Source organism: Oncorhynchus mykiss, chromosome 6 (genome assembly GCF_057628025.1).
Source record: "Oncorhynchus mykiss isolate SJ-2025 chromosome 6, ASM5762802v1, whole genome shotgun sequence".
NCBI lineage: Eukaryota > Metazoa > Chordata > Actinopteri > Salmoniformes > Salmonidae > Oncorhynchus > Oncorhynchus mykiss.
The window spans coordinates 74,265,823-74,288,547 of record NC_143027.1 but is presented as its reverse complement, the minus strand read 5'-3'; the positions used below and the strand labels follow the sequence as shown (position 1 = coordinate 74,288,547).

General features: G+C 45.0%; 2 protein-coding genes across 4 annotated transcripts in view; both read right to left on the bottom strand.

Annotated features, from left to right (window-relative positions):
* LOC110526568 (switch-associated protein 70) overlaps window positions 1–15,511 on the bottom strand; it is a 36,557-nt gene extending 21,046 nt beyond the window's left edge. The window contains exons 1-7 of one of the 2 annotated variants that reach the window (XR_016496865.1): window positions 15,111–15,297; window positions 13,567–13,707; window positions 10,860–11,033; window positions 10,491–10,718; window positions 10,084–10,230; window positions 7,276–7,384; window positions 6,880–7,061 (exon numbers count right to left, since the gene is read on the bottom strand). Coding sequence is in view for 1 of the 2 variants with exons in the window: in XM_090238852.1 (XP_090094978.1) it covers window positions 6,880–7,061; window positions 7,276–7,384; window positions 10,084–10,230; window positions 10,491–10,718; window positions 10,860–11,033; window positions 13,567–13,707; window positions 15,111–15,209 (1,080 nt within the window). In the remaining variant the exon portion in view is untranslated. Of the gene's footprint in view, window positions 1–6,879; window positions 7,062–7,275; window positions 7,385–10,083; window positions 10,231–10,490; window positions 10,719–10,859; window positions 11,034–13,566; window positions 13,708–15,110 lie in introns of both variants that reach the window. The other variant, XM_090238852.1, reaches the window with a different exon arrangement.
* Window positions 15,512–15,623: 112 nt separating this feature from the next.
* LOC110526567 (wee1-like protein kinase 1-A) lies at window positions 15,624–20,906 on the bottom strand. 2 transcript variants are annotated; one of them, XM_021607643.3, is made up of 10 exons: window positions 19,943–20,906; window positions 19,430–19,641; window positions 18,856–18,922; window positions 18,583–18,755; window positions 18,200–18,468; window positions 18,018–18,107; window positions 17,839–17,924; window positions 17,588–17,758; window positions 17,220–17,365; window positions 15,624–16,999 (listed from the first exon to the last, which is right to left on the bottom strand). In XM_021607643.3, exons 1-10 carry the CDS (start codon window positions 20,384–20,386, stop codon window positions 16,846–16,848), a joined length of 1,812 nt encoding a protein of 603 aa, XP_021463318.1. In that variant the 5' UTR covers window positions 20,387–20,906; the 3' UTR covers window positions 15,624–16,845. The 2 variants fall into 2 exon arrangements, with proteins under 2 accessions (XP_021463318.1, XP_021463320.1); XM_021607645.3 differs by lacking the exon at window positions 17,588–17,758 and having other exon boundaries at window positions 19,943–20,875.
* Between the last annotated feature and the right edge of the window lie 1,819 nt (window positions 20,907–22,725).

The window sequence follows — 22,725 nt, the reverse complement described above, 5'->3', positions numbered from 1 at the left end:
AATAAGGTGAATTATCACAACCGACCGACCGACTTCAGTTCATCTTTCAATCACCCACATGGGTATAATCAATGAGGAGATGGCACATGGGTATATGCTTCTAAAAGCCAATGAGCGGGACTTGCATTGCGTTCGGAGTCACAAATTGTCATGTACTGTCATGTTGTGTCTTGTCTCTGTCCTTTCCCTTCACCCTGTCTCCCTCTGCTGGTCGTTGTTAGGTTACCTTTTCTCCCCCGCTTTCCCCCAGCTGTTCCTTGTCTCCTCTTGACTACCTCGTCACCCCTTCTCCCACCTGTTCCCCTTTTCCCTCTGATTAGTCCCCTATATCTCTCTCTGTTTTTGTTCCTGTCCTTGTCGGATTCTTGTTTGTTGTGTTTCATGCCTGAACCAGACTGTCGTCATGTTTTGCTGTAACCTTGTCTTGTCCTGTCGGAATCTGCCGGTCCGTCTGAGCCTACCTATGTTTGGTAATTAAAGAAGCTCTGTTTAAGTTAATTCGCTTTTGGGTCCTCATTCACGCACCGTAACAGAAGAATCCGACCAAGAATGGACCCAGCGACTTCGGATCCTCTCCACTCAGCCGTCGGGATCCAGGGAGCGATGCTAGGCAGACACGAGCAGGAAGTGTCTGCTGCTCGACATGCCGTTGAGACCCTGGCCACCCAAGTCTCCAACCTCACAGAACAGGTTCACCATCTCCGCCTCGATCCACCGGCCACTTCCAGGGCTTTCGAATCTCCGGAGCCCAGAATCAATAACCCGCCGTGTTACTCTGGGGAGCCCACTGAATGCCGCTCGTTCCTCACCCAGTGTGATATTGTGTTTTCTCTCCAGCCCAACACTTACTCCAGGAGCACTGCTCGTGTCGCCTACGTCATATCTCTCCTTATTGGACGGGCTCGTGAGTGGGGCACGGCAATCTGGGAGGCAAGGGCTGAGTGTACTAACCAGTATCAGGACTTTAAGGAGGAGATGATACGGGTTTTTGATCGATCTGTTTTTGGGGAGGAGGCTTCCAGGGCCCTGTCTTCCCTATGTCAAGGCAATCGATCCATAACAGACTACTCTATTGAGTTTCGCACTCTTGCTGTCTCCAGTGGCTGGAACGAGCCGGCCTTGCTCGCTCGTCTTCTGGAGGGTCTCCGCGCAGAGGTAAAGGATGAGATTCTCTCCCGGGAGGTTCCTTCCAGCGTGGATTCCTTGATTGAACTCGCTATTCGCATTGAGCGACGGGTTGATCTTCGTCACCGAGCTCGTGGAAAGGAGCTCGCGCTCTCCGTCGCTCCCCTCTCCGCATCACTACCATCTTCCTCTGCCGGCTCGGGTGCTGAGCCCATGCAGCTGGGAGGTATCCGCATCTCGACTAAGGAGAGGGAACGGAGAATCACCAACCGCCTCTGTCTCTATTGCGGTTCCGCTGGTCATTTTGTCACTTCATGTCCAGTAAAAGGCCAGAGCTCGTCAGTAAGCGGAGGGCTACTGGTGAGCGCTACTACTCCTGTCTCTCCTTCAAGATCCTGCACTACCTTGTCGGTCCATCTACGCTGGACTGGTTCGTCAGCTTCCTGCAGTGCCTTAATAGACTCTGGGGCGGAGGGCTGTTTTATGGACGAGACCTGGGCTCGGGAACATGACATTCCTCTCAGACAGTTAAAGGAGCCCACGGCCTTGTTCGCCCTGGATGGTAGTCCTCTCCCCAGGATTCAGCGTGAGACGCTACCTTTAATCCTCAATGTTTCTGGTAATCATAGTGAAACCATTTCTTTTTTAATTTTTCGTTCACCTTTTACACCTGTTGTTTTGGGCCATCCCTGGCTAGTTTGTCATAATCCTTCCATTAATTGGTCTAGTAATTCTATCCTCTCCTGGAACGTCTCTTGTCATGTGAAATGTTTAATGTCTGCTATCCCTCCTGTTTCCTCTGTCTCTTCTTCACAGGAGGAGCCTGGTGATTTGACAGGGGTGCCGGAGGAATATCACGATCTGCGCACGGTGTTCAGTCGGTCCAGGGCCACCTCTCTTCCTCCACACCGGTCGTATGATTGTAGTATTCATCTCCTTCCGGGAACCACCCCCCCCCCCCGGGGTAGACTATACTCTCTGTCGGCTCCCGAACGTAAGGCTCTCGAAGATTATTTGTCTGTAGCTCTTGACGCCGGTACCATAGTCCCCTCCTCCTCTCCCGCCGGAGCGGGGGTTTTTTTTGTCAAGAAGAAGGACGGGTCTCTGCGCCCCTGCATAGATTATCGAGGGCTGAATGACATAACAGTGAAGAATCGTTATCCGCTTCCTCTTATGTCTTCAGCCTTCGAGATCCTGCAGGGAGCCAGGTTTTTCACTAAGTTGGACCTTCGTAACGCTTACCATCTCGTGCGCATCAGGGAGGGGGACGAGTGGAAGACGGCGTTTAACACTCCGTTAGGGCACTTTGAATACCGGGTCCTTCCTTTCGGCCTCGCTAACGCTCCAGCTGTCTTTCAGGCATTAGTCAATGATGTCCTGAGAGACATGCTGAACATCTTTGTTTTCGTTTACCTTGACGATATCCTGATTTTTTCACCGTCACTCCAGATTCATGTTCAGCACGTTCGACGTGTCCTCCAGCGCCTTTTAGAGAATTGTCTTTTTGTGAAGGCTGAGAAGTGCACTTTTCATGCCTCCTCCGTCACATTTCTCGGTTCTGTTATTTCCGCTGAAGGCATTAAGATGGATCCCGCTAAGGTCCAAGCTGTCATTGATTGGCCCGTCCCTAAGTCACGCGTCGAGCTGCAGCGCTTTCTCGGCTTCGCGAACTTCTATCGTCGTTTCATCCGTAATTTCGGTCAGGTGGCAGCTCCTCTCACAGCCCTTACTTCTGTCAAGGCGTGCTTTAAGTGGTCCGTTTCCGCCCAGGGAGCTTTTGATCTCCTCAAGAATCGTTTTACATCCGCTCCTATCCTTGTTACACCTGACGTCTCTAGACAGTTCGTTGTCGAGGTTGACGCGTCAGAGGTGGGCGTGGGAGCCATTCTTTCTCAGCGCTCCCTCTCTGACGACAAGGTCCACCCATGCGCGTATTTTTCTCATCGCCTGTCGCCGTCGGAACGTAACTATGATGTGGGTAACCGCGAACTGCTCGCCATCCGGTTAGCCCTAGGCGAATGGCGACAGTGGTTGGAGGGGGCGACCGTTCCTTTTGTCGTTTGGACTGACCATAGGAACCTTGAGTACATCCGTTCTGCCAAACGACTTAATGCGCGTCAGGCGCGTTGGGCGCTGTTTTTCGCTCGTTTCGAGTTCGTGATTTCTTATCGTCCGGGCTCTAAGAACACCAAGCCTGATGCTTTGTCTCGTCTCTTCAGTTCTTCAGTAGCCTCCACTGACCCCGAGGGGATTCTCCCTGAGGGGCGTGTTGTCGGGTTGACTGTCTGGGGAATTGAGAGGCAGGTAAAACAAGCGCTCACTCACACTCCGTCGCCGCGCGCTTGTCCTAGGAACCTTCTTTTCGTTCCCGTTCCTACTCGTCTGGCCGTTCTTCAGTGGGCTCACTCTGCCAAGTTAGCCGGCCACCCTGGCGTTCGGGGTACGCTTGCTTCCATTCGCCAGCGTTTTTGGTGGCCCACCCGGGAGCATGACACGCGTCGTTTCGTGGCTGCTTGTTCGGTCTGCGCGCAGACTAAGTCCGGTAACTCTCCTCCTGCCGGCCGTCTCAGGCCGCTTCCTATTCCCTCTCGACCGTGGTCTCACATCGCCTTAGATTTTGTCACCGGACTGCCTTCGTCAGCGGGGAAGACTGTTATTCTTACGGTTGTCGATAGGTTCTCTAAGGCGGCTCATTTCATTCCCCTTGCTAAGCTTCCTTCTGCTAAAGAGACGGCACAAATCATCATCGAGAATGTTTTCAGAATTCATGGCCTTCCGTCAGACGTCGTTTCGGACAGAGGTCCGCAATTCACGTCTCAATTTTGGAGGGAGTTTTGCCGTTTGATTGGGGCTTCCGTCAGTCTCTCTTCCGGCTTTCACCCCCAGTCTAACGGTCAAGCAGAACGGGCCAATCAGACTATTGGTCGCATCTTACGCAGTCTTTCTTTTCGCAACCCTGCGTCTTGGTCAGAACAGCTCCCCTGGGCAGAATACGCCCACAACTCGCTTCCTTCGTCTGCGACCGGGCTATCTCCTTTTCAGAGTAGCCTCGGGTACCAGCCTCCGCTGTTCTCATCTCAGTTCGCCGAGTCCAGCGTCCCCTCCGCTCAGGCTTTTGTCCAACGTTGCGAGCGCACCTGGAAGAGGGTCAGGTCTGCACTTTGCCGTTATAGGACGCAGACTGTGAGGGCTGCTAATAAGCGTAGAACTAAGAGTCCTAGATATTGTCGCGGTCAGAGAGTTTGGCTCTCCACTCAGAACCTTCCCCTTAAGACGGCTTCTCGCAAGTTGACCCCGCGGTTCATTGGTCCGTTCCGTATTTCTCGGGTCATTAATCCTGTCGCAGTTCGACTTCTTCTTCCGCGATACCTTCGTCGCGTCCACCCGGTCTTCCATGTCTCCTGCATCAAGCCCGTCCTTCGCGCCCCCGCTCGTCTCCCCCCCCCCCCCCCCATCCTTGTCGAGGGCGCACCCATCTACAGGGTCCGTAGAATTTTGGACATGCGTCCTCGGGGCCGTGGTCACCAGTACCTCGTAGATTGGGAGGGGTACGGTCCTGAGGAGAGGAGTTGGGTTCCCTCTCGGGACGTGCTGGACCGTGCGCTGATCGAGGATTTCCTCCGTTGCCGCCAGGTTTCCTCCTCGAGTGCGCCAGGAGGCGCTCGGTGAGTGGGGGGGTACTGTCATGTACTGTCATGTTGTGTCTTGTCTCTGTCCTTTCCCTTCACCCTGTCTCCCTCTGCTGGTCGTTGTTAGGTTACCTTTTCTCCCCCGCTTTCCCCCAGCTGTTCCTTGTCTCCTCTTGACTACCTCGTCACCCCTTCTCCCACCTGTTCCCCTTTTCCCTCTGATTAGTCCCCTATATCTCTCTCTGTTTTTGTTCCTGTCCTTGTCGGATTCTTGTTTGTTGTGTTTCATGCCTGAACCAGACTGTCGTCATGTTTTGCTGTAACCTTGTCTTGTCCTGTCGGAATCTGCCGGTCCGTCTGAGCCTACCTATGTTTGGTAATTAAAGAAGCTCTGTTTAAGTTAATTCGCTTTTGGGTCCTCATTCACGCACCGTAACACAAATAGAAGCAAATTCTATTTTAGCGCTTGGCAAAGCAGACGCTCGTTGGCGCGCGCGAGCAGTGTGGGTGCAATGATTGAATAAAATGTATGTGTACATTTATTTTGCAATGCGGTTTAGGTAGCGTGTAACTTAAGGGTGGTCATTGACCAACTCCATTATTGCGATAATTAATAATCAAGTTTATTTGTTTTTAAGAAATCTAAAAGTCTCTCTCCTTTGAATCAGAAATGACACGCCTCATTGGTCTCTCGGTCGCGGCCGGCTGAGACACAAACCGGGCTCGAACACGGATCTGTAGTGACGCCTCTAGCACTGCATGCTTCAAACCACTGCGCCACTTGGGAGGCCCATTGGTCTTCATTTAAGGTTAGGCATTTCAAATGATCACTGTTCCAGATATGAGATGCGAATCACTTCGCACTATTCTGTTCTATTTTATTCTGTTATATTACATCATGTTTTTTTACTATAAAATAGGTGTCGAGTGTAAAAAGGGTTCAGGAAATAAGAGCACCTTGTCTGCTAAATTAACAAAACAAGGATATGCCATTGCACAGCCATACCTTTTTGAAGATTGTCTTCGACAATATAATATAAATGGCACTTGTTTTTTTATTGACTGAATATATGAGGCAATTTAGCAATTAGGATTCGTTATCTGTAACATTCTGATAAATTAGGCATTGTTGCTCACTGTTGGCATATACTGTGGATAAATACGCACATATTTTTCCAGTGCCACCCTTGTTCTATAAATAGCTTCTTTTGTTTTGAGTACTCCAAAAAGAATCAGGAGTACTCGAACAGTCAAAGGTCAAATTCCCATCCCTAGTCCCCTCAGCAAGCTGGTCCTAGGGTTCTGTTCACAAACACCAACAGACCCCACAGAGCCCCAGGACAGAAACACAACCGGAGAAAACAAAAATATAATGACTTGACACACTGAAAAGAACTAAACAAAAAACAAAGAAAACTTGAATGCTATTTGGCCCTAAACAGACAGTACACAGTGGCAGAATACCTGACCACTGTGACTGAACCAAAATGAAGGAAAGCTTTGACTTCTGACTCAGTGAGCATAGCCTTGCTATTGAGAGGCCACCGTAGGCAGACCTGGCTCTCGAGAGAAGACAGGCTATGTGCACATTGGCCACAAAATAGATGGAAAGTGAGCTGCACTTTCTAACCTCTAACCAAATGTATGACCATATTAGAGACACATATTTCCCTCAGATTACACAGACCCACAAAGAATTCAAAAACAAATGAAATTTTGATCAACTCCCATATATATTAGGTGAAATACCACTGTGTGCCATCACATCAGCATTATTTGTGTCCTGTTGCCACAAGAAAATTACAAACAGGGAAGCACAAAAACCACTGTAAATACAACCCGTATTTATGTTTATTTACTTTCCCTTTTGTACTTCAACTATTTGCACATTGTTATAACACTGTACATAGCCAACATTGGAAATGTATCTATTATTTTACTGCTAATTTCTGATTTTTTATTTCACTTTTGTTTATTATCTATTTCACTTGCTTTGGCAATGTAAACATATGTTTCCCATGCCAATAAATCCCTTTGAATTGACAGAGAGAGGAGGGAGAGAGAGAGAGAGAGAGAGAGAGGAGGAAGAGAGAGAGAGAGAGAGAGACAGAGAGACAGACAGTACCTTCCTCATGGACTCCAGTTGTCTATGCTTGTTTTCATTGGCTATCTGCAGCAGCCTCATCCTCTCCTCCAGCTCCCCCTGCTCGGCCTGCTGTTTCTGCCTGAGCTCCCTGCGCCGCAGCCTGGCCTCAAGGTGCGGAGAGGGTAGGCCCAACCTCAGCAGCTGGATGCATGTTTGGATGGCTGGGAGGGGAAGTGAGGAGAGGAGGGTCAGATAAAGAAAGGCTGGCTGCTTTATCTACTGCAGCGCCGCCACACCCTGATAAACACACAGCTGGAACAGAGCGATGTGAGAACAAGTTACTCTGAGATTTAAAAATAAACCCTAATGTGGTGAGATAACAGATTCTGTAAACAGCAAAGCTTTTAAGATGGTGGGAGGGATTGGTCACTTTACCTTGAATCCATTCTTGTTTCCTCTTCTTATCCGATGCACTGATCTCAAAGCTTTTGTCGCTGCACTTCACTATAAAGAGGCATTTCTTCCCCTCCTTGTCTGGTAGAGACTGCAGAGAGAACAAGACGTCACACACTCACTGCACACTTCCTTGTGTCGATCCCATTAACCCTCTAGAGTTGGATGAAACATTGAATTTGTGATTCATTTCAGGAAACTAGGCGTATGTTGCATGTCACTACTTCACAGGTGAGCCAAAAGCCAAAAAAATCTAAATGCGTTTTTTGGCAGAAATGCCTTCTGGAACATGTGAACTTTCATGTGCCTTAATAACAAACTTGTGGGCCTCCCGAGTGGCGCAGTGGTCTAAGGCACTGCATCGCAGTGCTCGCTGTGCCACTAGAGATTCTGGGTTCGAGTCTAGGCTCTGTCGCAGCCGGCTGCGACCGGGAGACCCGTGCGGCGGCACACAATTGGCCCAGCATCGTACGGGTTCGGGGAGGGTTTGGCCGGCGGGGGTATCATTGTCCAATTGCGCTCTAGCAACTCCTGTGGCGGGCCGGGCGCAGTGCACGCTGACACGGTCGTCAGGGGTACGGTGTTTCCTTCGAAACATTGGTGCGGCTAGCTTCCAGGTTAAGTGGGCATTGTGTCAAGAAGCAGTGCGGCTTGGTTGGGTTGTGTTTCGGAGGACGCACGGCTCTCGACCTTCGACTCTCCCGAGTCCGTAAGGGAGTTGCAGAGATGAGACAAGACTTTAACTACCAATTGGATACCACAATATTGGGGAGAAAATGAGGTTTAAAAAATAAAAATAATAACAATTAACAAACTTGTATGCCATCTGTAAATACTAATAAAATTGTTAAATTACGTGCCTAGTTGATTTAGCCACAGAAAAAGACAGAAACGTTCCCGCTAGCCATGATTGGCAGAGATAATGGATGGGCTGGACATGCTGAGAGATGAGTTCGGATTGGTCTGCCATGTAGCACGATTCTGTCTATAACATGAGCTGGTCAGTACAGTGGGGCAAAAAAGTATTTAGTCAGCCACCAATTGTGCAAGTTCTCCCACTTAAAAAGATGAGAGAGGCCTGTAATTTGCATCATAGGTACACTTCAACCATGACAGACAAAATTAGAAAAAAAATCCAGAAAATCACAGTGTAGGATTTTTAATGAATTTATTTGCAAATTATGGTGGAAAATAAGTATTTGGTCAATAACAAAAGTTTATCTCAATACTTTGTTATTTACCCTTTGCTGGCAATGACAGAGGTCAAACGTTTTCTGTAAGTCTTCACAAGGTTTTCACACACTGTTGCTGGTATTTTGGCCCATTCCTCCATGCAGATCTCCTCTAGAGCAGTGATGTTTTGGGGCTGTTGCTGGGCAACACGGACTTTCAACTCAAGATTTTCTATGGGGTTGAGATCTGGAGACTGGCTAGGCCACTCCAGGACCTTGAAATGCTTCTTACGAAGCCACTCCTTCGTTGCCCGGGCGGTGTGTTTGGGATCATTGTCATGCTGAAAGACCCAGCCACGTTTTATCTTCAATGCCCTTGCTGATGGAAGGAGGTTTTTACTCAAAATCTCACGATACATGGCCCCATTCATTCTTTCCTTTACACGAATCAGTCGTCCTGGTCCCTTTGCAGAAAAACAGCCCCAAAGCATGATGTTTCCACCCCCATGCTTCACAGTAGGTATGGTGTTCTTTGTCCTTTTTTTTACCAAAAAGTTATATTTTGGTTTCATCTGACCATATGACATTCTCCCAATCTTCTTCTGGATCATCCAAATGCTCTCTAGCAAACTTCAGACGGGCCTGGACATGTACTGGCTAAAGCAGGGGGACACGTCTGGCACTGCAGGATTTGAGTTACTGATGGTAGGCTTTGTTACTTTGGTCCCAGCTCTCTGCAGGTCATTCACTAGGTCCCCCCGTGTGGTTCTGGGATTTTTGCTCACTGTTCTTGTGATCATTTTGACCCCACGGGGTGAGATCTTGCGTGGAGCCCCAGATCGAGGGAGATTATCAGTGGTCTTGTATGTCTTCCATTTCCTAATAATTGCTCCCACAGTTGATTTCTTCAAACCAAGCTGCTTACCTATTGCAGATTCAGTCTTCCCAGCCTGGTGTAGGTCTACAATTTTGTTTCTGGTGTCCTTTGACAGCTCTTTGGTCTTGGCCATAGTGGAGTTTGGAGTGTGACTGTTTGAGGTTGTGGACAGGTGTCTTTTATACTGATAACAAGCCTCGCTCATCTTTTTAAGTGGGAGAACATGCACAATTGGTGGCTGACTAAATACTTTTTTGCCCCATTGTATGTGTAGGTAATCCTTTCTAACGTGGCTTTTAAAAAAATATATAATGTAGTCGAACTGCAAAGGTGTTGCTCTCCACTTTCTGGAGGACCGAGTTTTGAAATCAGTGGAATGTGGACGCTACAGACGTTTTTGTGAAAACACTGTTTTTTCGGCATGTCTCATGATCTGACAAACACCGCTCTAGCCCTGCCACCTTTCAACATAGATGCGGAAGAGCGATATCGGTGGATGCAGTGGATTGAGACGCAGCCCAGATATCTCTAACTTAAACAGATAGATTTTGATGAGGATTGTTTTATCATTTTAATTACATTTACGTGGGGCCGCGGAAATTGTAGGCTTTGGGGTTAACAATGCCAAAGGAAGCTGGTTAACAAAAGTGGGCTAGCATGCATTCCAACGCTCCACACAATTTATTTAGTAGTTAAATGATAGCATTAAGAGTGACCAATGGAATAATACATTGCTATTACCTCCACACAACAGTTGCGGTCCAGCAAAATGTCCCCCTTCTTATCAGTGAGGTCCTCACTCACATAGTATGACATAGAGTTTGGTCCGAGCACAAACCAGCGCTCTGTCCAATTTTTCCTTTTGTGGCCTTTTTTCATCATGTAGCCCTTCAGGAAAAAATACATGAATCTGTCACAATCAAGATTGTAATATCTTATCTATATCATTGTTACCACCAGCAGAGGTCTGACAGAGGTCAGTGTAGAGTAGACAGTCCCTGTGTCCTAAATGGCACCCTATTCCCTATTTAGTGCAGTACTTTTGAACAGAGCCCTATGAGTTCTGGTTAAAAGTATTGCACTATACAGGGAATATGGTCCCATTTGGGATGCATAAAGTGTAGTAAGAGAGGGTACCGCAGGCGAACCTGTCTGAGAACATCCAGTATGAGCTCCTGGAAGACCTCAGAGATGCCCATGGACAGGGTCTGGCGGTTCATGCCCTTACTGAAGTGGCCCATGCCAACCAGCTCTATCAGCTCCCAGGCAATCAGGCATTGCTGCTTCCTGTTCAACATGAGCTTGTAATCATCAAACCTCTCCTGATTCCAAATGCCTCCCATGGCCTCCATCAGCTTCCGCAGGAAGTACTCAATCTGGAGGGGGGAGGAGAAGAGGAGAGGACACAGTGAGTCAGTCCTGTGGTATGAATGGGAATCATTTTAACTGGAAGAGCATAATTACAGCTAAAAAAATAAGATATGTATGTGTATTAAAGGTGTTGCCTTGTCTCTCACTTCCTCTGTGATGATGACCAGTGGGTACCTGTCTTCAGACAGGAAGTTGAAGATGCACCAGACCTTGAAGGCGTCATCGTTGGAGATGAGAAGATGGCTCATGTTGATGTTTTTCTTGAAACACAGTGTCCAGCACACATTGTTGAACTCCAGTATGTCAAAGTTATCCCTAACCTGTAATTAACATAAACAAAGCCGACATTTAAACAAAACAGAACAACTTCCCTATTTTTCTTCAACATACTGTAAGTAAGGGCAATAAGATTAGAAAGAGTCAGTAGTAGCCTAATATTTCTCTGCCCTACGTTTTAGCCCACATGATGTGAAGTACAAACATAATGTTCTTCGTCGCTTCATTTTAATTCAAGTCAGATTCCGGAGGAGAAAGGCAAGGAAATAGCCCCCAAGTACAAATAGCGCTAGGACTAAAGCAGTTTACTAATTGACATCAGTGTTGGTGTTATTGCTATGGAAACAGTTGGCAAGCCTTGCAAGTCTACAGATGTGGGCTATATCTGATGGTCTGCCAACTAGAGAACGGAGGACAAAAACTTTGAAGATCACTTCTTGCTTTATCACTGGTGTTTACAAAGTAAGTGCATTCATTACCAATGGCTGACTGCTTGAATATTAAAAAAGACATGAGTAATTATTATCTCCTCTCCCCGATGCCAATAGATGGGCCTTTGAAATCTACTTCCCATGCACTACAAAAGTCATAATAAAACTCCTTGTATGCTATTTGTTTTATTTCACTTGAGTTGTGTTCTGATTATGAGTCGGTCTCTATAAATTTGCTATCACAAAAAGGGTCCCCGGCCACAAAAAGTTTGAGAACCCCTGCAATATGTGTAAAAACAAGGTGTTTACCAATCAGATTGTGAAGCTTTTCTAGAAAACAGACTCAGCGAAAACCAAAGACTCTGCATCATGCAATCATCATGTTTTGGAATCTATCTGTAGTAGTGTGCGTGTTAACCCTTCACTTCTAAATGCTATGTATGACACAGGATGAAATGTGAGTAGCTGATGTAAGCTTAATGGACGTTTCTTCTGAAACGAAGGCTATATTTTCTTGCACTCATTGCAGTAATTTTCAGCACACATGGTTTTTTCTTTCGATAACTAACAATGGTGGGTCTCACACCTCCTTGATGGCTGTGAAACAGAAAGATTCTGCCACTCACACAGTAGACATACCATAACAATGGCAGCCTTGTTCAAGGTCAAACAGATCCAGATCCTGCTTGCTCCATTTATTTCTCAAAAACCAATACATTTTAATATGGTTGACATGCATAATATGGGTGACATGCATATTTTAGAAACTAAGATAAACACTGAAAATAGCAATAACACTCATCATATAACACCCACTGGCTCCATGTCATCTACAAGACCCTGCTAGGTAAAGTCCCCCCTTATCTCAGCTCGCTGGTCACCATTGCATCTCCCACCTGCAGCACACGCTCCAGCAGGTATATCTCTCTAGTCACCCCCAAAACCAATTCTTTCTTTGGCCGCCTCTCCTTCCAGTTCTCTGCTGCCAATGACTGGAACGAACTACAAAAATCTCTGAAACTGGAAACACTTATCTCCCTCACTAGCTTTAAGCACCAACTGTCAGAGCAGCTCACAGATTACTGCACCTGTACATAGTCCACCTATAATTTAGCCCAAACAACTACCTCTTTCCCTACTGTATTTAATTTATGTATTTATTTTGCTCCTTTGCACCCCATTATTTTTATTTCTACTTTGCACATTCTCCCATTGCAAATCTACCATTCCAGTGTTTTACTTGCTATATTGTATTTACTTTGCCACCATGGCCTTTTTGCCTTTACCTCCCTTATCTCACCTCATTTGCTCACATCGTATATAGACTTGTTTATACTGTATTATTGACTGTATGTTTGTTTTACTCCATGTGTAACTCTGTGTCGTTGTATGTGTCGAACTGCTTTGCTTTATCTTGGCCAGGTCGCAATTGTAAATGAGAACTTGTTCTCAACTTGCCTACCTGGTTAAATAAAGGTGAAATAAAAAAATAAAAAATATTATGAGCAAGGAACGTTATATACAGAAAAGCATTGCCTTAAACAATGTTTCTAAAGGCACACATTAAACACTTCCCATGAAGTCTTATCATCCACTATGGGGATGCGGCACTCCACAGTTACACCTCATGCTGAGGGATCTGTCGACCTAGGGGCTATGTACATTCTAGTGGTTCTATTTCTATGGACCCAACATTCCAGAGCCCTCCACTAACAGACCCACTGAGGTGAGGAGACAGGATGACGCAGGTGCTCAGAAGCCTGAGTGCAATGTCGGTTTGACATTTTACTGCATTGTTAGGAGCTCATAACGTTCACATTTTGCTGCACTCGCTACAACATATTTTAAACTATGATCAGATCAAATCAACTTTGATTTAAAGTCTGCCAACTCCTTGTGAATTTATTTATTTAAGTCAGTTAAGATCAAATTCTTATTTTACAATGATGGTCTACCCCGGCCAAACCCTCCCCAGTTGTGATACAGCCCAGGATCAAACCAGAATCTGTAGTGACGCCTCTAGCACTGATATGCAGTGCCTAAGACCACTGCGCCACTCGGGAGCCCACTTAGACCGCTTGCGCCACTTGGCATGACAATGAGCAATGGAGTTGGAAAGAGCACAAACAAATCTCTTACTGCTCACCTTGTCCAGTATGAATCTATTGAGGTAGGGCATGTAGCCCTGGTTGGACACAGGGCCCTCATCATCATCCTTAAAGTGCTGCTCCAGGGCGACTGGGTCATGGGGTATCTTCATCACAGTGCACAGGTTATGAGAGAGCACCTGTAGAGCCACAGTCAGATCAGATCATGCAGTCAGGGAAACCGTTGCCATAGTAATATCATTCACCAGGTACCCCACCCCCCCAAAAGATTCCTCATACAAGTGGGCATCATGCTCCCATAAACACAATTACATGGTGATTTTTCAAAAGGGCCTCTATTTAGTCTAAGATTACATTGACATGCATGACTAAGCATGTGTTGCTGTCAGTTCAAGCATTGCTGCCCAAGCATTACTTCTGTTCCTTCCTGGAAACATCTACAAAAAGTGTGTTGAAAAGGTCCCTGTTGAGATGTAGAGTGAAGTAAATATATCAAAATAAATCTTATGATATTTATAAATAAGCCACTCACTAACATCTATAATCTAGACAAAGGAACAGACTGGACTGTCTGAAAAATAATATTAACAATGGGTGGTTGACAACATTTCCGGGCAAGTCAGGATGTTCTCTATGCAGTGTTGTGATAGCTCAGGTGGAATTTAGGTGGTGAATGAAAGGTGAAGGCATATTTTCCAGACATCGAAAATACTTATTTTCTGGATGTCGAAAGTATGTTTTTATGTCTATGATTGGTTCAGATTTGGTTCGTTCCGGACCAAAAATCAACGTCCTTGGAAGTTGAAATCAAGACCGGTCTGGACTGCACCAAAAAAACACCAACAAAATACAGTCAATCCAGACAGCACCAAAAAACGGACCAAAAAAAGAAATCCCAAAGACGTTGAGGTCGGTAAATGCTGAGTATAGTGTCTTCATCAGAGCCTGGCTGGTACACAGACCACCAGACAGACCCAGACAGGAAAACAATACCTACCCTTCTAAAGCAGTGCCCCTTGCCTTTTAAAATCTCAACACGTTTACGTTAGATTCTGTCCAAATGACAAAATATCGTGGGTAAAGCAAGATTATCATCAGGCACGCATGTCCCACATTCATGGGTATCTGTCAATCAACAATGGTTATTTCCACAGAACCATTGTTATTCCTGTTTTTTGTGCGAAAAAGTTAGACACACACGAGTAAGAGAAAATACTTCTGATATAAGCAGAAACTGAGTAGCCTGTGAGTTGAGGAATAGCAGAAATGTGTCTCTACTTTGCTGTCGATGTTGCCGACTGAATTATCACTTGGCAGTTGACACAAAATTCACTATTGTGAGGGAAGCGAAGCAGTACATAAAAATAGTGTACACTGAATTAAAATTAAGATCTCAGATACATTGTCAAATATTTTATCCAACTGATCAGAACTTTTTGTTTGTGTCTGATATTCGGATCAGCAACATGAGAAAATATTCCAATGTCAGAATTAATCTACATTTCGGTTTTTGATCAAACATGTTTTTAAACTTAATTATGGAATAATACTGTAGGCCTACTAGCTACGATTTAAAGCCTACCTTAAGCTGTGATTTTGACACTTTCCCACTTTGATCCACGTCCAAGGCTGTGAATGCGTGCCATATTGACTTCAGAAGTTCATCCCGTAGTAGTCCCATGTTCGTAGTCACTGGTGCGCTCGAAGTCTAGGTAAAACTGTAATTTTTTCAGACACTGATCCATACACAGTCACGTGATCGAGTGTCGCAGCAGGAAAATGAGATCGCATCATCCAATGACTGTATGGTAGCACCAGATAGCGCATAGTTGTCGAACGCGTTGCGCTTTCATCAGTATTCAATTGTGAAGAGTAAACGGTTAATAGACCACAAACAGCTTAATAAAAATATGTCCTCACAATGAACAAACCTGTTGCGGTATACGATCAACTTCACAATAAACTACATAAAAAAAAGTTTGTATAATCTCATTGACCTGTTTTCATTAGATAACTAGTCCATCCCACAGACTATCATGTTCCAGTTCCAGTTTTTTTTTCTTTTAGAGCAACATTCATCCACAAACAAGGTATCCAAGGTATCCATATTATCGGGAGTGAATTTATTGAACTTGCAACAAGTAACATGAAACCAATAGCTGTCAAAATTATCTACATGCATAATATACATCATTGTAAAACATGAGAAAATGTAAATTAGTCAATAATGCTACAGTTCTGATGGGTTTTGAACAGAAGAAAATACTGACTTCACTAAAACAATTCTTCAGTGGCTCCATGCATCATATATAAAATAAATGACACCGGGGCTTGACACAATGATCCACTTTGACCAACTGCATCACACACAATTGGATGACTCATGAACAATGTACATGAGTAAAACATCTTAAACAGTGTACACAACTCAATACATAATGAACTTCAGATAGGAAATGTATTACAGATGCAACACATTGAAATTCCATGTTTTACAGAAGAGATTGATTACTGAAACTATTCTAAACATCTGAATGGAATTTACAAATTCACTGAAGTCCACTAACGTTCAAGACAAACATATAGCAGCAGTATGCATTTTTACATTTAGCAGACGCTCTTACACAGAGCGACTTACTAGTGAGTGCATACATTTTCATACTTTTCGTACTGGTCACACGTGGGAATCGAACCCACAACCCTGCCATTGCAAGCGCCATGAGCCAAACAGTTTGACTGAGCCAAACAGTTTGCATATGGCAAGTTCAAAGTGCTCATTGAATCATTCCTAGTCAATGATCCAGTTCCACTACCTGAAATCAGGTATAATAGACTGTAAAGTGCAAATCTGTTACACACCATCCCAAACCCGCACACTGGCAACAGAATGTTCTACCATGCTCCCACATTCCATTCAAAAAAAAAATTGGCTATGTAATACCAATTGCCAGAACATGCCAAGTGCTTGGGAAGGTAACAACCCTTTCACTCTTTAGAATCAAATAAATCTGGTCCATTGTCTTACTAACCCTTTCCAAGTACCAAACAGTAAGAACTATAAATACCGGTAGTCGGTTTGTACACTCTGAAGCCCATCTCTCCATGTCTGCCTAGGGAGGCCTTCCCAGTACACTGTTGAGTGCAACCAGGGTTGTTTTCATTAGCGCACAAGGTAGCAAGAAATTTTGCAACAGAAAACAAGCATTTCTAATTGGACAAGGTAGTCCCCCTCTGTTTTGGCCTGTTTTTTTTCTTCCACGTCGTGCCTAGTGAATATGACTCAGTCTGATACCCATTTGGGTTGGCAGTTGGCCCGCTCAATAGATGGTCAGGCTGACTGAGCGGTTCATCTTCTTGCCGATGAGCCTGGAGCTCCTGCTGGACTGGAGGGTGGAGCGCGTCAGGACCCTATCTGAGATCAGAAACTTCTCTTCGGCAGCTACTTTGGCTTGCTGGGCCTTTTTAAGCTCCCTGCACGAGGACAATCACATTGTTAGAGAAGCCATTCATAAATACAAGAAAATACTAATTACATCTGAAATGGATTCCTGAATCATTAAAGAGTAGATATCATGTCATTTTTCACAAAACAAACACTGTCGTAGTATTCTCTCTAACATTCATACTTACGATATGATAAGTGAAAAAGGAATGGAAGCCTTGAGCCATGACATATGAAGAGGGTACGTACTTCTGCAGTAGCGCATTTTTGAACTTCTCTGCGTTGAGTTCCACGCGGAGCTGGTCAGCGCTCATGCGGGAGGCAGTGAGGAGGACGGGATGTTTGGTGAGGGAAGACGCAGACGGCCTACTGGCAGGGTCAGGGTGGATCATCAACTGCAGCACACAGAATTAATTAATACACTAATTAAACTTTACTACTGGGTGTCCTGCACACAAACAACCATTACAGAATGAAGCACTGCACCCAACATGGCACCCTAAACCCTTTATAGTGCACTACTTTTGACCAGGTCCCATAGGGCTCAGGTCAAATATGCGCACAATGTAGGGAAAGTGTACCATTTGGGAAGCACCCCTGATCGTTTCTAGTCAAACCTTCAGTAAACTTGGGAATTCCTGTGAGAGCACTTGAGGTATCGCAGGTAGTTTTCCTTGTCTGATGTCATGCCACTTGTCACCATTGGTTGGGAGTGGTTCAGCTCCTGAGGCACTGACCACAGTCAGTGCTAGGGCAAAAATATCTGCCCTGGTGAGGTTTCTGTAGTCCTGAAAAACACATTGGTCCAATACATGATTTTGGATAATTTAACAAATGGGGTGGTATGGGGGAGGAGTTATCCAATTACCTCTTGTAAGACTTCATTGACCAGGTACCTGCTGTCCCCTTCTTCAACTTGAGGATTGTCCATTCTGGTCACATGGCCAAGATCACCTGGGGGAAAAATACAAAAACAGAATCCAGCTGCATGGTCAACAAGTACACTCAATTATTAGCTTGTTACATTTGCATGATAAAAAAAAGTACCTATTTTGTAAACAACATTTGTATTTGGTCCTTCATCATCGTCAAATTGATCGACACACACCACAGTCCTTCGGGATAAGAAGATGTTGCCTGAGAAAAGTAAAGCACAGCTAGTGTTAAATCATAAATATTCTAAATGATTTCAATAGCTGAGCTGTATCCAAAACTCTACAGCTACTTACTTGGCTTGATGTCCATGTGAACCAGAGAGGTGGAGTGAATGTACTTCAGTCCACGGGCCACCTGAAGGAGAAGGTCCTTAAGGTCCAGCTCAGAGAAGAAGCGCATGGTTCTGTAGTTCTCTGAGACCACGTCTGCCAGTGTGCCGCCGTTACAGTACTCATTCTGTATGAGCATGTGGTCGTCCTCTGACCAGGCAGAGTAGTACCTCACTACATGGGGGTGCTGCCCCAAGACCGCGTGGGCATACACCTCCCGGAGTGCATTCTGTCTGCGGAAAACAGAACACAATATTAGCACAAAAATGGCATGGCATTAAGGTCAATGAGTCGTTTAAATGTACACTTGGACTGTCAGTTTTTCAAAATCCATGGGATTCTCTTACTCGTCTACAGATCCAGCGAGGGGCTTCTTTGAGCGTTTGATGGCATAGATGCAGCCATCAAGTCTTTTCACACATTTGAAGACAGAGCCAAACTCCCCAGATCCTATCTTCTCCAGCTCATGAAACTCTGTGGCATATCTTGATATCATGTTGCTATCCAGAAGATTAATTCTCTGCAAGAAAAGGACAGAGTTGCTTAGACACTTATCTAAAGTACAATTTCAGTGTGCGTGGGTGGGTAACAAAAGTATCATTGTGATTACAAAAATATACCTTTGATGGTGGAATGATGTCCTCTTCACACTCTGCATCACTGGCTTCCATGTCCTCTCCACATGAGCTTTAGAGACAAAGGAAAGTAAACTAAATGTGTTATATAACAACCACTGGAGGGCAGACAATCCCTACAAGTGTACATTGTTAGTAACCACGTGGCTTTGGGTTGCTGCCAACAAGCATGCAATAGTCAACAGATTAATTGCACACTAGATCTAGAAGCATGTCTGAATCTATTGTCAACTAAGAATAGGCCATGCTCCATTGACACCGACAGAAATACAAATCTCCCAATTCTAAGATGCTTCTTTTTGTTGTTGTAAAACAGTCATAAAAGGAACTTGAGTTGTGGCATGGTAGTAAAATCTGATCTACTTTACAACACTAACTGCAATTACTTTTGAGTTTTATAAAATGGTTTTGACAAACAAGAGTTCCAAAACTACCTAAGGATAGGGGAGAGTATAAAGAGGAAATGGAGTTTGTTTGAGGTCAGTAGAAGTCCCACACCCACAAAATCCCAATGTAACACCTGGTAAATAATGACATCAGTACAATGTGCTTCTCTTACTCATTCCTGTGTGATCTCTTTCTGTTGTTCCTTTGTAACATTGCTGCCTGGATCAGTAATGAGTCAGGGGTGAATGGATTGATGTTGATCATGGGCGCATGTCTACTCCTGCTGTCTGTGTGCGGTCTTCCTGTTGACTCCCTATTCATGTAGACACCTATTCCTACCCGGCAGACTGTGGATCCTGTGGCCACTGCTCTGGACAACAAACTCTGAAAGAGAAAACAAAACATTGCATTAGATAAGAATAACATGTATGGTTGGTGAGGGTCATCCATACAAATATGGAAAACAAGTCAAGGAAATGAATGATTCAGGGAAAACTATGCCATTGCCTTTAACAAGTGGTAAAATAATCATGTTCAAACATGTTGAAGACAGAAATAGTAATTTTGCACAGTGGCCTGTTCTCTGGCTGAAAACTTTTTTTCAAAGTTAATTTGATTTTACATTGTGGATCTGATAGAATAATTTGAGAACAATAACATGTTAACATTACTGTAGTTAACCCACCTTAGGTGTGTGGGGGACATCAAATAGTCGGAGTTTTCTGAAGGTTTTATGGGGCAGTGTGTCGGGACAATCTGGAATGGGAGAGCTTCCATCCTGATTGTCGGAAAACTCCGGGGACGAGCTGTTGTAGTAGGGCCGGGACCCTTTACTCAGAGAAGGGGACCCCCTCATCAGGTCAGTCCCTGGTGATTTTAGGGGGAAAAGACATCCAAATCCCTCATCCCAGTGTTCAACGCGATCCTCCGCGGTAGCTGTCTTCGTGGTGCCGTTACAGACGGCTTGGTTTAAGTTGGAGTTGTGTCTCGGCGATTGCACTAGGGAGTCCATTTCGGCGAGACTCGACTCGGTTCCAATGCTGTTGTTGCCGTCGTCCTCTCCGTCACTCTGGTTGAAGTCTAGTCTCTGTCGAATAGGTCCCATCTTCGGGGACATACCGACGAACATTCGGCAACTGAAACGTATCACTTCCCAGACACAGTAACGTTGGCTATAGCGTTAAAGTGGCTAGCTAACTAAATCGTTTTCAAATTATCCCTAGTAGCTTGACATCCGTGTGCCCATGGCGCTACAATTTTGAGTCAATTTGTAATCCAAAATGACTTGGCTAAATAAATTAGCCAACGTTCGCTCACTAGCCTCGCAAATACGTTAGAGGTTAGCTAACTACTGTAACGCCTTAGCTTCGTTCCATGAGGAGCAGAACACCGTACTGGCAAACGAACGATTATGCTGGGCGCTTATTTACTACAAAAAACAATCATTAATTTAGTACTTGTGTCTAGATGTCAAAATACTTCAGTCGACTGTTTGTTAACCTGAAATATTGTCACAATTTGTCCTGCTCCGCTTCCTGCGACCGTTGATAGAATTATTCCAACCTACATTTCTTCCACTCTCCAACCAATGAGAACACATTCCTGAATTTTGAAACGTGGGCGTTACTTCCTTCGAAGCAAAGTTTTTCGTCACAAAATGGATATTTGACAAACGTCACTTAGGCGCGAATTGAATCCTTGGATCTTTTTTTTTTTTTTTTTTTACCTTGGAGGCTCTTAATTAATTTGTCCGCATCATTAGTCCTCATTGTACTCTACTGTACTTTTTTTTATTTCACCAGGTAAGCTAGTTGAGAACAAGTTCTCATTTACAACTATGACCTGGCCAAGATAAAGCAAAACAGTGCGACAAACAGAGTTACACATGGAATAAACAAGCATACAGTCAATAACAATAGAAAAAAGATCAGTTAGCTGCTCAGATAGCTTATGTTTAAAGTTAGTGAGGGAAATATAAATCTCCAGCTTCAGCGATTTTTGCAGTTCGTTCCAGTCACTGGCAGCAGAGAACTGGAAGGAAAGGTGGCCAAAAGAGGTGTTGGCTTTGGGGATGACCATTGAGATATACCTGCTGGAGCGCATGCTACGGGTGGGTGTTGTTATCATGACCAGTGAGCTGAGATAAGGCAGATTTTTACCTAGCTTAGGCTTATAGATGATCTGGAACCAGTGGGTCTGGCGACGAATATGTAACGGGGGCCAGCCGACAAGAGCATACAGGTAGCAGTGGTGGGTGGTATAAGGGGCTTTGGTAACAAAACTGATGGCACTGTGATAGACTGCATCCAATTTGCTGAGTAGAATATTGGAAGCTATCGCCGATGTCAAGGATCGATAGGATAGTCAGTTTTACTAGGGTAAGTTTGGCGGCGTGAGTGGTGACTTTGTTGCAAAATAGAAAGCTGATTCTAGATTTGATTTTGGATTGGAGATGCTTAATGGGAGTCTGGAAGGAGAGTTTACAGGCTAGCAAGACACCTAGGTATTTGTAGTTGTCCACATATTCTAGGTTAGAACCGTCCAGAGTAGTGATGCTAGTCGGCAGGTGGGTGCGGGCAGCGAATGGTTGAAAAGCATGCATTTGGTTTTACTAGCGTTTAAGAGCAGTCGGAGGCCACAGAAGAAGTGTTGTATGGTGTTGAAGCTTGTTTGGAGGTTACTTAACACAGTGTCTAAAGAAAGGCCAGATGTATACAAAATGGTGTTGTCTGGGTAGAGGTGGATCAGGGAATCACCCGCAGCAAGAGCGACATCGTTGATATATACAGAGAAATGAGTCATCCCCAGAATTGAACCCTGTGGTACCCCCATAGACTGCCAGAGGTCCGGACAACAGGCTCTTCGATTTCACACTGAACTCTGTCTGCGAAGTAGTTGGTGAACCAGGCGAGGCAGTCATTTGAGAAACCAAGGCTAATGAGTCTGCCGATAAGAATACAGTGATTGACAGAGTCGAAAGCCTTGGCCAGGTCGATGAAGACGGCTGCACAGTACTGTCTTATATCGATGGCGGTTATGATATTGTTTAGGATCTTGAGCGTGGCTGAGGTGCACTCGTGACCAGCTCGGAAACCTGATTGCACAGCGGAGAAGGTACGGTGGTATTCGAAATGGTTAGTGATCCGTTTTTTAACTTGGCTTTCGAATACTTTAGAAAGGCAGGGCAGGATGGATATAGGTCTGTAGCAGTTTGGGTCTAGAGTGTCACCCCCTTTGAAGAGGGAGATGACCGCGGCAGCTTTCCAATCTTTGGGGCTCTCGGACGATACGAAAGAGAGGTTGAACAGACTGGTAATAGGGGTTGCAACAATGGCGGCGGATAATTTTAGAAAGAGAGGGTCCAGATTATTTAGCCCAGCTGATTTGTACGGGTCCAGGTTTTGCAGCACTTTCAGAACATCTGCTATCTGGATTTGGGTAAAGGAGAAGCTGGGAAGGCTTGGGCAA

Bases quoted from the DNA above. Each gene is read 5' to 3' on its own strand.
- LOC110526567 (XM_021607643.3), bottom strand. From the start codon at position 20,386: ATGTTCGTCGGTATGTCCCCGAAGATGGGACCTATTCGACAGAGACTA. The intron at 18,469-18,582 runs GTAAGAGAATCC...TGTTTTCCGCAG, and splicing joins CTCGCTGGATCTGTAGACGA to ACAGAATGCACTCCGGGAGG. The intron at 17,759-17,838 runs GTAATTGGATAA...TGTGTTTTTCAG, and splicing joins TCAATGAAGTCTTACAAGAG to GACTACAGAAACCTCACCAG.